General features: G+C 37.1%; 2 protein-coding genes across 2 annotated transcripts in view; both read left to right on the top strand.

Moving 5' to 3' along the window:
* LOC113225896 (glucose dehydrogenase [FAD, quinone]-like) overlaps window positions 1-1,529 on the top strand; it is a 2,178-nt gene extending 649 nt beyond the window's left edge. Inside the window, exon 2 of the mRNA XM_026458363.1 lies at window positions 96-1,529. Coding sequence (XP_026314148.1) covers window positions 96-1,449 — 1,354 coding nt within the window. The 3' untranslated portion in view covers window positions 1,450-1,529. The remainder of the gene's footprint in view (window positions 1-95) is intronic.
* Window positions 1,530-2,935: 1,406 nt separating this feature from the next.
* On the top strand, window positions 2,936-13,784 carry LOC113225952 (glucose dehydrogenase [FAD, quinone]-like). The gene is made up of 5 exons (XM_026458438.1): window positions 2,936-3,254; window positions 7,893-8,120; window positions 10,811-10,943; window positions 12,293-12,412; window positions 12,485-13,784. Exons 1-5 carry the CDS (start codon window positions 2,984-2,986, stop codon window positions 13,743-13,745), a joined length of 2,013 nt encoding a protein of 670 aa, XP_026314223.1. The 5' UTR covers window positions 2,936-2,983; the 3' UTR covers window positions 13,746-13,784.
* The last annotated feature ends 232 nt before the right edge of the window (window positions 13,785-14,016 follow it).

The following is a 14,016-nucleotide window of genomic DNA, read 5'->3' as shown; positions in this document are numbered from 1 at the left end:
ATCAACTATAAGTACGTTTCCTTCTTACATATGATTTCAGATCTTCTAGTGAAATAAGTTAATCAAGAATTAACAATTTTGTCATTATTTCACAGGACACCTCTCGTCGGCGCATTTCTAGAAGCTGGAAGAACACTTGGACATCCAACATTAGACTATAATACACCAGAGAGGCTTGGATTCGGGTACTTGCAATTGACAACAACAATGGGCCGAAGAGTCAGTGCTGCGAAAGCTTTTCTGCACTTCAATAAAAAAAGACCGAATTTACACATTCTGATAGACACAAGAGCTACAAAAGTACTAATCGACAATGACACAAAAACTGCTAACGGAGTCGAATATGTGCGGAATCGTATGAGACAAATCGTAATGGCTCGGAGAGAAGTCATATTATCTGCAGGGCCAATCGCGTCGCCGCAGTTGCTCATGTTGTCAGGAGTAGGACCTCAAGAACATCTTAGAAGCCTTGGTATTCCTGTCTTCCAAAATTTGCCTGTAGGTCGTACTCTTTACGACCACATATCGTTTCCAGGACTAATATTTACGCTAAACGTCACTGGTGTTGCTCTCTTAGAATCTAGGGAAACAACATTAAACAATTGGTTACAATGGATACAATTTGGTGATGGCCCTGGAGCAGCTGCAGGGGGCGCTGAAGGGCTAGGATATATTAAAACCCCAAGTTCAGATGAGCCAGAACGAGTACCGGATATTGAACTCCTCAGTATTGGTGGTTCTTTAGTATCAGATGGAGGACCTGGTGCAAGCAAAGCTGTGAGAAGAGGAATGATGATATCCGACGCTGTTTTCGATGCCGCTTATGGATCTATCGATAACACAGATACTTGGAGCGCATTTTTGATGTTACTCCATCCAAAGTCTGTTGGATACCTAGAACTACGAGATACTAACCCATTCGGTTATCCTCGCATGTACGGTAACTACCTAACAGATCCGAGAGATGTGAGAACATTTATCGAAGGAATTCGATATGTACAAGCTTTAGCAGAAACTGAACCATTTCAAAGATTAGGTGCTCGGATACACCGAGCTCGCTATCCAACGTGTCGTAAATTAAAATTTGACTCTGATGCATACTGGGAATGTGCTGTGCGTACTCTGACTGCCACACTGCATCATCAGATAGCTACTTGTCGTATGGGGCCGAAAGGCGACCCGCGCGCGGTCGTCGATCCTGAACTGCGCGTGCATGGCATACAACGTCTACGCATAGTGGATTCGAGCATCATTCCACGGACAACTTGCGCTCATACTCACGCACCGGCCGTTATGATAGGCGAAAAAGCTGCCGATATGATCAAAGCCACTTGGAACCAACAGTACGAGAGCTATAAAGGAGCTAGCCACGGAAACGTAGATAATCTAAACTACGACAACAACGACTATGAACATTATTTCTTAAACAAGTACATGTTAGATGATTGAATTTGAAACGGTAGTTTTTTATTTTTTATTGAGCGATATAAATAAACCACAAAGAGGCCTAATGGCTTTATGTATAAAATAAATTTCCACCACCACGTGCACTTAAAGATAATCTAAATCAACGTACAGTTAAGTAAAAGGCTGTCGCAAAATAAATAAAATTTATACATTTATAAATCAAATTTGCTAACGGATACAATTTTGCAATAAGTACATTTCTTGATACGACAGGTTTAACTTAAGGTGCGCTCTACCGCACTCGGAAATATTTGCTTTCAAAATGGTATTATTTAAAATTTTAGTTTAGTTTAGTTTTTAGTTAGAGTTAGTTATTTAGCAGAAAAGATGCTTTTTCGATATCGACTTTTTCGGTATGGCCCAAGTGACTTCAAACTAACAGAACCAAATAAAACCAAACTGAGGCAGGGTGTAATGGGTATATCATCTAACCAGGCAAACTACGACGAACTTGGCCAGCGTTTAGCACTGTGGACGCTATGAGGAGGTCCTGGGTTCGATTCCCAATAGGACCAATGAGGGAAATTGACGTTACTTAATTGATCCTGGTCTGGGTGTTCCGTGTCAAGTCCCGGAGTTAGTTTCGTTGTTCTGGTGCTCGTGGTATAGATAATTTCCTACTTAGAAACGAAATGATTGACACTATTGTTATTATTATTGGTACAAAGACAAATTCCTCCGCTCTGACTAAACTCGAACCAATGTCTGTGACCATGCCGACTGCCACCTTCTTCTATGGTTCAGGCAAAAGACACATTTCGAGTCCTGCCTGTAAGTATTATAAAACTTAAAAAAAAGAGGTAGTAAATAATTTATTCATAATAATTTACAAATTTATTCTATTAATTACTTAGTAATCGTAGTAGAGCTCCTTGGGAAAGGCTTAGTTCAGGGAAATAATGCCACCTTACTTATTTCTGCCGCCAAGCAACGATGTGCACATAACTGCGTTGCGGTTTGGAAGGGTAAGGGTGCTGGTGAAATTACAGGCACACGGGACATGTCAACTTATGTCTCAGGGTGACGAGCGCAGTGGTAATGACCCTCAGATTTTTGCGAGTTAAAGTTCAGAAATTAAAGTCCCTTGGTATTATAAATAGTAGGTGAAATGTAAACGCTGACTAAGACGATCCACCTAAAATGCCAGTAAGTAATACTTAATACGCTTGCGATTCAAAAATGTAAAGAATGTTGCTTGCAATGTTAACTCAATAAAGGACACGAGCAGAAAGTACAGAAACTTGTTCTTAAATTTTGCTATTATGTTAACTAAATTGGTTTTTATGAATAATCAATGATTAACTGTATATAAGTTGGCAACGTTTCGGAAGTTCAGTTTATTGACCGCGTCAATATGTCTGATACAGGTTGGGAAGAAAAATGCCTGACCAGACATACAGTTAGTGTTCGCATACCTATTTCAAACCTCGTCGAGGCAACCAGTTCCGAGTGCATTCAAGAGGAGCCTTAAGACGGACCGTTTAGTGCCTGGGAGCTGGCGTTTTTCTTAAAAAAAATGTTTTTAAAATTATTCTTCACTTTATCAATATTATTTATTGGGAGTATAAGTTCTGATACAGACGAGGCTGTCGTAGAAACAGTGGACATTCAAGAAGAAAATGAAATTCCTAACTCGTTTAAAGCTGAAACTCGAAATGGCAAACTTCTATTTTCTTATCCACACAGTCCGATTGTTGATATGGTTGTACAATCCCAGTCAGCACATTATGCGTCAAAAAATGGTGATTTCTTCGAATTTTTGAGGGATCCCTATCCCTTGCCTGATGGTAAGTACGATCATACATTATGTTTGCTGCATAATAGATTGTTAGCACTTAAAAACAAATTGTTTGCAATCCAAGTATCCATTACATTTCAATAATTAACTAGTATGGTAACTACGCAACAATATATTCCAGAGCATGATGATGAATGGTGTAGATTTTTAACTAATCGATATAAAGCCCTAGTGACAAACATATCGACAGGTAAAAGGTAAATAGAGGGGCTAAGTGACACTCAGGTTGAAAATGTGTTATACCTTATTATTATCATAAGCCTGTTGTGTCTCACTACTGAGCCAAGGTCTTCTAATCAATCTAATGTTTGGCATTTATACGTACTTTGATAATGCACGGACTTTTTGGGGACTTTATAAAAGGTCTATTACAAGTAATATACATAATCTTCACGCCCTTGTATTCCATTGTGGTAGGCGGAAACTATAGATCGCTTAGCACGAACATGACGAACCTTTCTAAAAAGTAAATTTTGTGAAAAAAATGAAGAAAAAGAAAATACATTTATTTGCACACAACAAATTACATCACATAAGAAAAAGAAAAATCGAACTTAGTTGAAAGTCACGTGATGCACCTTCTAAAATTATCCACAATTTTTAACACATAGGTACATATAGTTCATAACTCATTTACTAAAAGAAACATAGATATTGATTGGGTTGGCTAAAAGTTCGTGCAGTATCAAAGTATAAATGGAAAACATTTAAAAATATATCAAACTTTTAATCAGTTGTGTACTGGCCATGTTGATCTAGATTTTTCCCATATTTCGAGTAATTTTAGAATTCCCCTTTTATTAAGAATAATTTACTCATAAAATGCTGCTCTAAGTGACGTATGATAGTCTCTTCGTTATCAAAGCCGTGTCTATCAAATGAAAGATATTTGTAAAGATCGGAACAAGTGAAAAATTGAAAGGGTAAGTTGGGCGATACGTATGATGTGGTAACACATCACAACCTAACAGTAATAGTTTTTTAAAGGTTTAGTATCATCATGATGAAATACGACACCTTTACGATCACCATTTCTGAGCTTTTGGTGCTTGAAATTAGTAGTGACAAAAACCCCACGGATTTTTTTGGCCAACCCACAATAACCTACGGAAATGTAATATTAGTGTTATTAGCATTTATTGCACGATCCGCCTAATCTTTTTTTATTTGCCTTATAAAAAATAACTAGCAATAAGTCCGCATATTGTACCCTTGTCGTCGTGTTTTGTCTATTGTTTCTCTCCACATTTTGTTCGTGTGTTTCGTAATGAGTGTTTATGTTGTAACATTTTCGTAAAAGTTTAAAGATTACTGAAATGTTTATTGCTTTAATGCACATTAAGTTTTTAGCGCTTGGCCAAACATTACGTATTGCAAGCATTTCAGTCTATTTACCTATTAACTATAACATTCTCAACCTAAGTGTCCATTGGCACCTTTTACCTTTAAAGCGTCGTTATGTAAATAGTAAATTAATAATTTTTATCGAGCTTTTAGGTTTTCGCGATTGCTACATATTGGAAATGATACTATTTTGTTCGGCTTTAAATGAGTAAGCCATGATATTTTTTTTATAACAGCAAGTGACGAGACTAATAAGTCGTGCGCCTTATGTTAAGCTACACGCCTGTCCATAACAGTTTCAGTGCCACTTAGAGCTATAAATTGCAAAGATCTGAAGGGCACTACCACTGCGCCCGTCACCCTGAGACATAAGTTGACAAGTCCCATGTGCCTGTAATTTCACCAAAATCATAGAACCCGTGAAGAGAAGTCCATACGGAATTACACCCGCCGTGCTCCCGACCCGACACGCGCCCGACCCGCACCCGCTGTCACCCGCGTTTCACGCTTTATTGTAATGTCATCGGATTTCCATAATACATACCAAATTGTAAGGCCATCAGACAAGTATAAATAAACAGCTAAACAGGTGTTAATCAAATATAGCCAAGAATCTTCTCGATTAAATTAGCCTTTAAATAAAAAAAACGCTTTGAAATCAGTCCTTACGTTTGGGAGCTACGATACCGCAGGCAAACAGACGCAGTCTTCAAATTTATAAATACTATCTTTTTGCGTCGTGGGTTAAAAAACAGGTAAATTATAATTAAACTAAAAATCTATACTGTACATATTTCGACTGATAGGGTTCGCACGCTATGTGTTGTCGAGTATTGAAACGGTTCAAAAAAGTGTAATAATACTTTTAAGTATCAATGTAAGAATTTATGTACCTACATACCACGTAATTAGCTACATCAATTGTTCTTTGTATAGAACTTTTTACGCAATCACGCTGTAGTCGCATAACGGTGAAAACACCTATACTTTTTTAAAGTAAAGCTGTTACATTACATTGTGTAAAATGTACACACACTAAGTGTGTACTTGATTTGTCAACAAAGTTAAAGGACTCGTGAGCTCCTCTTGTATGACTTTATGAAAGCAAAGTAACGTACGTAGGTCAGTCATAACCAGAGCATATTCACTTAGTGTTTAACGTGAAGTATCGCATGGAATGGATAGTGCCTCCATTTGAAATAGCGGAATTGCTGTATTGAATTTTGTTCCAAATTTTTTTATGTTTAACTAACAATAACGCACTACGGTATGCGGTAGTGTATTTAAAAGAAATGGTTTATGTTTACAACTAAAAATATAACTATTACCTTTTCATATTTTTTATATGAATCTGAATGATTCAGATTTAACCATATATCCTCAGGGGTACACTCCAACCTCTAAGGGGTCCATGTCAGCGAAAACAATAGGGGAGTTGCATAAGACGTTAATAGGGGTCCACGAGAATGGAACCCATTAAGGCAGGTTGTGAACAACAATTTGGCTTCCATAAATGAAATTATCCACACTACACAGATATATGTTCATTATATCATATAGATAAATTATATTATAAAATATACATTTTATTATATATTTAGATAAATACAAAACTTAACATCAATTTGTTTTTTTTTCCCAAGCACGTTAGAAATGTTGAATTCGTAAAAAAGTCAATATTTGATAGGCAGGGTGTAAATAAACTCTATGTATTCCGATTTCAGGTCATAGCTTTAGAAAATTGCATTACCGTTTTTTAATATTCTTATCCATAATCACCTCTGAGTGTATGTAGAGATCTAAGAACTAAGGTGTAAAAGAACACACTTTAAAATGTTATCTAAGTCGCTGGTGAACCTATTCATCCTACTACTACATACTAGCATATGTATTTAGCATACCCCATTTGCACTTTTCATATCGACTCTTGAAATTCAAAATGGGAAAAGCGACACTTTTGAGTAATATATATACCGTTGGAATCAGCCAATGTTTCGGATTCCAATGGTATATATAACTCAATATGATCCAAAGTGTCGCTTATCTCATTTTGCGTTTCAAGAGTCGATATACACACTCTGAGTTTACATTTGCCCTACACATTTTATCCAAAGGGCATTTTTAGTCTGCCTACATATAATAATTACAATATAAGAACGTTTAGTTTAAATACGTCACATTTGAAGTCAGAAAATCACGTAGGTTCCGTAAGTTACTTATTATTCATGAGTATTTTACTCGTAAGCCGGTTTAGGCCCGTAAAGATCACCGTTACGCAGAGGAAACTTATATAAATAAAACATAACGGGCAAGGGGCGTTTAAAACGGTATATCGAGATATTCAAGTCCTTGTACATTAAAGTAAAAGGTATAAAAAAAAATCTGGGTCACTAAACGTAATTTAACACAACAAAGATAAAGACGTTAGACTTTCAAAAAAACATTATGAAAGATTTGTACAGTCAAAAGCACATTAACTTTGACACTGGGACTTTTGTACGTTCTAATCGCGTGAGGCACATTGTTGACTTTAAATCCTAAATGTAGAACTTGAGAGACTGTGTACGACGTATTCGATAAATAAATAAATGCTACAATTTTCCTCGTACGTCGACATTTATGATAATAACAAAAAGCGAAAATGAAAATGCATTATGGTAATAGTTATAACACTTTCGAACAACAATAAAATAATATATGAAAATTATTTGGATAAAATAACATTCATAATGTAAGAATTGTTTTACTTTCTGACTCACAATACGATAACATAGAAATCGGCACAACGAAATTGCGGGCAAACGCAATCCTTACACATAACGAAATATTTTGAAATAGGACTGTACTTGGGATACAGTACTCATTTATATTCTCAAAGAATCTTATGCATCATTGTCTTAACTCGTAAAGTTAAGACAATGATTTTGAATACACTCTTGGACACGTAATTCGAGCCACCTTGCATTTTTGTTCTTAAAGGGATAGAATGCAAAAACATTATCACAGAAAAAAGTTCCCTCCGGTTGTACAAATTAAAATGTTTAAATTAAGACTTATGAAAATGACGTTTAGTATACCAGTTTCTAAATTGCATAGTAGTTTTTGATCAATCAAACATGCAAAGTGAAAACACAAAGTGGCTCGAATTGTGTGCCCGGGAGCGCATTTGAAATGTTTACTTTTCTTAAAAGTAACAGTTATTACGATTGGATAATGCATCTCCAAAGTAAAACCGCAACATTTTAGAATTACTTTGGATAGTGACACCTTTATAAATTTCTAGGTTTAAAACAACCTTTACAAGAATACGACTTCGTCATAATCGGAGCAGGATCGGCAGGCAGTGCTCTAGCATCGCGACTCTCCGAAGATCGTAACACCACAGTGTTGCTGCTTGAAGCGGGCAGAACGGAAATGCTGCTGACTGATATACCAGCCTTGGCTCCCTACTTCCAGTCTACAGATTATACTTGGCAATATTATATGGAACCACAACCTGGAGTTTGTACAGGTAAGTTCATTCATTTTAGTACTTTATTACCTCTACACTTAAAACGTCTTCAGGACATTGGTTCAGCAGTATCAAATGCGGTCGTGTATGGAGTACTGCTGCTACCTATGGGATGGTTTTGCTAAACACCAGCAGGCCACCATGGATTCAGTTTAAAAGCGTGGCGAGAAGCTTATAGGTGACTCGGATTTGGTAGAGCGTGCAATGGATTTGCACGATTTAATTCCGCCTTCCCCTGTCCAGCATCGGGGGACTAGACTTTAGCTGGGATTCCACCCCTTATGTTGTGGATATTCCAAGGATTAGCACGAAGCGTTACGCTTCCACATTTACATGGCGAACGGCTATGGAGTGGAATTCTCTACCTTCAGACTTATCTATCCCCTGAACGCTATAACTTGGGCTTTTTCATGGCGAGAGTGAATAGGCATTATTTAACTATGCATGCACCATCGTCGCTTTCCATTGCGAAATGTATCATCACCATCTTCAGTTTTGGCTTCCTATCTTTGATACGTTGCGCCTCTGTTTAGATGTGAAACCTATAAGGGAGTCACCACACTTATGAAACGGAATGGTCTCTTATTACATGGATATAAAACTTTGTCTGACCGGCTCACGATAACTCTATGTAGATTTAAAAAAATGTTATAGCTCAGAAAAGGTGTGTTCGGGCAACGACCGGTATTTCGCTATGTGAATTTTAAGAGTCTTTAATTAAATAGTTGGGAATTTTACCGCTGCCGTGGATGTATATTTTTGAAGTGGCTTAGTTTGTTAAACAAAACTTATACCTATTTTAAAAGAATCAAGAAATGTCCAAAGCAGAAATATAAGTGACCCTAAGATTGTCTTACTATAAAAATCAATGGAATGGCATATGTATCTAAATACATAACTATAAAATGCTCTTCCATCTACATTATAATAATACCAAATAATATGTTTAGAAATACACTTTATAATTGTTACAAAATGATTGATTTCTCAAATAAACGTGGACATACAGGCTAAAAACTTGATATTATAAATATTTACTTATTTCACATTGATCTTATTATTGATTGAATCATTTTGCAACTTTACACATGTCTACTGATATTATTCATTATTTTGCATGCCAAATCTGGTAAAACAATAATTGTAGGTACCATCTCGCGTTCACCACATTTTCAACAAATATAATGTATAGGAAATGAAACAATTCTTTTTCGGATCTGAATAGTGTATATTTGCTTTTTCAAACAAACCAACGTTTCGGGCCCTTTACAGGACTGGTCCCATAGTCACGGCTGGCTTATTTCAATTTCTGACTGATTGACTACTGATCTGATCTGAATTTATAGGCAACTGCCTCCGTGGCCGAACGGTTACCATGCCGGACTGCCACGCAGAGGTCCCAGGTTCGATTCCCGGGCCGGGAGAAATATTTGTGTGGCCTACATTTATTTCCCTCGTGAGTTTGGGTGTAATTTGTGGTTGTCTATGTGTGTGTCCATGGCACCCGCGACACAGGGTTTCCCTAGTGCGGGGCTATGTTGAGTGTGAGCGTTATTATTATATTATTATTATTATTAATTTAACTTGTTTCATTTCAACGTTGCAGAAGTTTTACTGTTTTTTTTTTAGAGATACTGTAGTTCACGAAATATTATTAGGGCCGATGAATGGTATCAGCTTAAACGGTTTATCTATTATGTTTTAATACGGTAACAAAAACTAAATTTCCTGCGTTTGTGAATAAACAGCCATAATGTATTCTAATGAATCCACACGCGTACATTATAATTATACTTTTATGTATTTTTTCACAATATTGGAAATATTTATATTAATTGTAATTTTTTGTGTTAGTTGTCATTTTTCCATAAATAAATGTGTAAGCTTTACGGTACTAGCTAATACATATGCTAGCTGTGTACAGCAAGCAGACAAATGGCATGTGGCTCACCGAGTCGATTGACTCTTTTCTACAAGAAATTATTAAAAAAAAAAGAATTAGCCTAACATACATTTCGGGAACTACACCAACAGGCAAGGTTGTTGTTTACATCAAATTGGTACCGAAATTCGGATGTAATTATTTAGTTTCCTTGTCTTAAATGAGTTTGAAACTGGTTCACAGCCATTTATTAGCACACAGCTTTGGTCATCAAATTCTCGACCGTAATAAAATATTAATTAATTTGATCGACATACAACATCTCCAAGGTTACGATGTTTATATTATTGACATATTAAAGTAATTAGCTAGTTGTTTTAATCATTCTGCCCCACCTGACTCAGGCAATATGCTCATAATTTGGCACGGAGTATTAATTTTTTTTCATAATATCAAACAACGAGACGAATAAGTCGTGCGCCTGATGGTAAGCTACACGCCTGTCCCGAACACCTGCAGTGCCACTCATAGCTTTAAATCTCAAAGATCTGAGGGTTAATACCACTGCGCCCATCACCCTGAGACATAAGTTGACAAGTTTCACGTGCCTGTAATTTCACCAGCACCCTTACACTTCAAAACCGGAACACAGTGACGGTGGCATTACTTCCTAGCGGCAGAAATAAGTAAGGTGGCAGTACTTCCCTAGACGAACTCTTTCGCAAGAAGCTCTACTGCTACTAAATATCTATATACTAATCATTACAAATACTTGGTGATATTTAAGTAGAAATGTATTGAATTGTAGGTATGCAGAACCAACGTTGCTTTTGGCCGCGTGGTAAAGCTGTAGGCGGTACAAGCGTCATCAATTACATGATCTACACCAGAGGAAGACCACAAGATTGGGACAGAATTGCTGCTGACGGCAACTACGGATGGTAATTCAATACTCTAAGGCATTTATCCAAATTCCAAAACAAAATATTAATTAATTAGACAGAGTATCTATTCTCTTACTTTAAATTTGTCAGTTCCGACAAGTGAATAATTTCGGATCACAGATCGAATATCGAAATTTGGGTTTCGTCACGACCTGTACAATTGCATTTTTATGCTAGTTTGAAATTTCATGCATATCGGTAGACGAACAAACGAGTAAGTCGTAGAGTGTGTAATTAGAGTCGATTAATGGCTGTCACTAGAACTTTATTTTATTTTTGAAGAATAATATAACATTATTGCAGAGGCCGGGAAGTAAGGGATTGCTGGACAAGTATGAGTTACAAGGACGAGCGCCAGCAAAGCCTTGTATTAATACGAGGCCCGCAATCCCCGTTCCCTGCGAGGCATATGAATTTTTCTCAAAAAATGTGAGGAAATAATAAAAGACTAAAGAGAGGAAGATCTATAACAGAAAAAGTAAAGTAATGTTAATTAATATTAAAAGCAATATTTGACGTTTTAGGACAATTGCTAAAAGAAAATGTTATTGTTTTTCCAGGTACATAAATAATTGTAGTCTGCTGAACTTCTGATGATGTGTTTCAATGTGTATCTATTATTGTATTTTCGTTATCGCTCTTCTCACTAGCACTCATTTTCGCGACCAAAATACAAAAAAACAAAAGAATACCAAAACACTTTAGTATAAATGTTACCGCCATTTTCTTTTATTTTTTTAAGTAAGCGGTACAGGTCTTTCCGTCCTCGAGGGTTCAGGTAGATATTTTTAATTCTCGCAATTATGAACACTGTGCAGTTGGCAGTATGAGTTTTTCTTTTGCCTGTTTACATAGTTCATTATTAGTAGGTAGATTTAAAAGTTTAAAGAAGAGTACAGTAATGAATTTTCGTACTTACTTTGCAGGCCTTGGTCGGGGAGAAGTCGCATGATCCAAGCATGTGACAAACTTTCCGTGTTCGTTTATTGAAAGTATTGCAAACATTTCCGAGCGTGTTTGAGAAAATGAATATAAAACAAAACCTGTACTTGTAGTTATTGGGTAGCTATTGCTGGAAAAAATTATCTCGGTCTCCATTCATTTCGATTTTAAATATCTACGTCGATTTCCAATCATTTATTTAGCAACGCACATGTTGATAGTGATCTAATAAAATTCCTAGACACGTACAGTTGACGCAACGCCGAATAAGTGTGTCCTATCAAGGGCGAAGTTCAGATTAACATAGACCAATTATAGTCTAGTATAGGAAGTAATAATAAAACAATATTAATACCAGACACGTACGCCTGTACTTAAAAAAGTATTTTACGTGTTATTTCCAGGTCTTATAATGAAGTTCTGAAATATTACATGAAGTCCGAAAAGGCAAATTTGAAAGGATTCGAGAAGACCTATCACAGAAGCCGCGATGGAGTGATGCCGGTTGAATTCGTTCCCAAAAAGTAAGCAATCAATAATAAGTAATATGTTTCAAATTAAAATGTCACAAATTAAACCGGCAATATCTTTTTCAGGACGAAGTTAGTTGGTGCATTCTTAGAAGCTGGCCGAATACTTGGACACCCTACTGTAGACTACAACGCTCCTGAGACGCTTGGATTCGGCAAAGTACAAGTCACTCAATCTGGCGGACGCCGTCAAAGTGCAGCCAAGGTGTTCCTGCATACGCACAAAAAAAGGAAAAACCTCCACATAATGCCGGAGACACCGGCTACAAAAATTCTTATTGACTCCGAAACCAAAATTGCCTTCGGTGTAGAATACGTTATGAATAAACGGATTCATGCTGTAAGAGCACGAAAAGAGGTTATTTTATCAGCAGGACCTATTGCTTCACCACAACTTCTTATGTTATCTGGGGTAGGGCCACAAGAGCATCTAATTTCAAAAGGAATACCAGTAGTACAAGATCTTCCAGTCGGCAAAACTCTTTACGATCATATCTGCTTCCCAGGCTTGATATTCACACTGAACAAAACTGGAATTAGTTTCACCGAAAGTAGAAGTTTAACTATTCCTGCCTTCTCTGACTGGTTGCGAGACGGCGACAGTGTTTTGTCTTCGCCTGGTGCTGTGGAAGGCATTGGGTATATTAAAACGCCATTATCAGGTGACCCTGAGCCTGTACCGGACATAGAACTAATCGCCATTGGCGGATCGATTGTGTCCGATGGGGGACCAGGTGACAGTAAAGCAGTGCGGAGAGGCATGAAAATCGATGACAAACTTTTCAACGAAGCATTTGGAGAAATAGATAATACTGACACTTGGAGCGCCATACCGGTGTTACTTCACCCAAAATCCGTTGGTTACATTGAATTAATGAACGACATTCCATTCCATCACCCACGTATGGTTGGTAATTATTTAACACACCAAATAGACGTCGCAACGTTTGTGGCTTCCATTAGGCACATACAAGCACTTGCCGATACAGAGCCTTTTAAGAAACTCGGGGCAAAAGTGCACCCGGCGAAATTCTCTACTTGTCAAGGAACACAGTTTGATTCAGACGAATATTGGGAATGCGCTGTGAGGACGCTAACGGCGACATTACACCATCAGATAGCTACTTGCAGAATGGGCCCTGTCGGAGACCCTCGCGCCGTAGTTGACCCAGAATTACGCGTTCATGGTGTTCAGCGCCTACGTGTCGTAGATTCGAGCGTAATACCTCGCACCGTCTCCGCACACACAAATGCTCCGGCAATAATGATAGGCGAAAAAGCAGCGGATTTGATCAAAGGTACTTGGGGCATACCGATAAAATTTTAGCTTTAGGTTTTAAGACTGACAGTAATGGAGGTGAAATAGCCGCATTTATAAATACATAATTATTTATTATACATAATTTATATTGAAAAATAAATATTTTTTTCCACAAGGTTATTGTTTTAATTCACATTCGAATTTGAGATTAAATCGAAATTGGTTACTTATATGTATAAATTAACTTGTAATTTTTTTTATGACGCTACCATAATAAACCATAACAAGCCAAAAAATCCACGGCAGTTGCTGTTTTCTAGTGGTCTCAATAGTGGGG

This window comes from Hyposmocoma kahamanoa, unplaced genomic scaffold, assembly GCF_003589595.1.
Source record: "Hyposmocoma kahamanoa isolate Upper Pololo Valley unplaced genomic scaffold, ASM358959v1 180, whole genome shotgun sequence".
Classification (NCBI taxonomy): Eukaryota; Metazoa; Arthropoda; class Insecta; order Lepidoptera; family Cosmopterigidae; genus Hyposmocoma; species Hyposmocoma kahamanoa.
The sequence above is the reverse complement of the archived record's forward strand: the minus strand, read 5'-3'. Positions and strand labels throughout refer to the sequence as shown.

What these genes read in the sequence shown, in the direction of transcription:
- LOC113225952 (XM_026458438.1), top strand. Translation starts at nt 2,984, where the DNA reads ATGTTTTTAAAATTATTCTTCACTTTATCAATATTATTTATTGGGAGT. An exon ending in TCCCTATCCCTTGCCTGATG is followed by an intron (nt 3,255 to 7,892) that starts GTAAGTACGATC and finishes ATAAATTTCTAG; the next exon opens with GTTTAAAACAACCTTTACAA. An exon ending in ACAACCTGGAGTTTGTACAG is followed by an intron (nt 8,121 to 10,810) that starts GTAAGTTCATTC and finishes ATTGAATTGTAG; the next exon opens with GTATGCAGAACCAACGTTGC.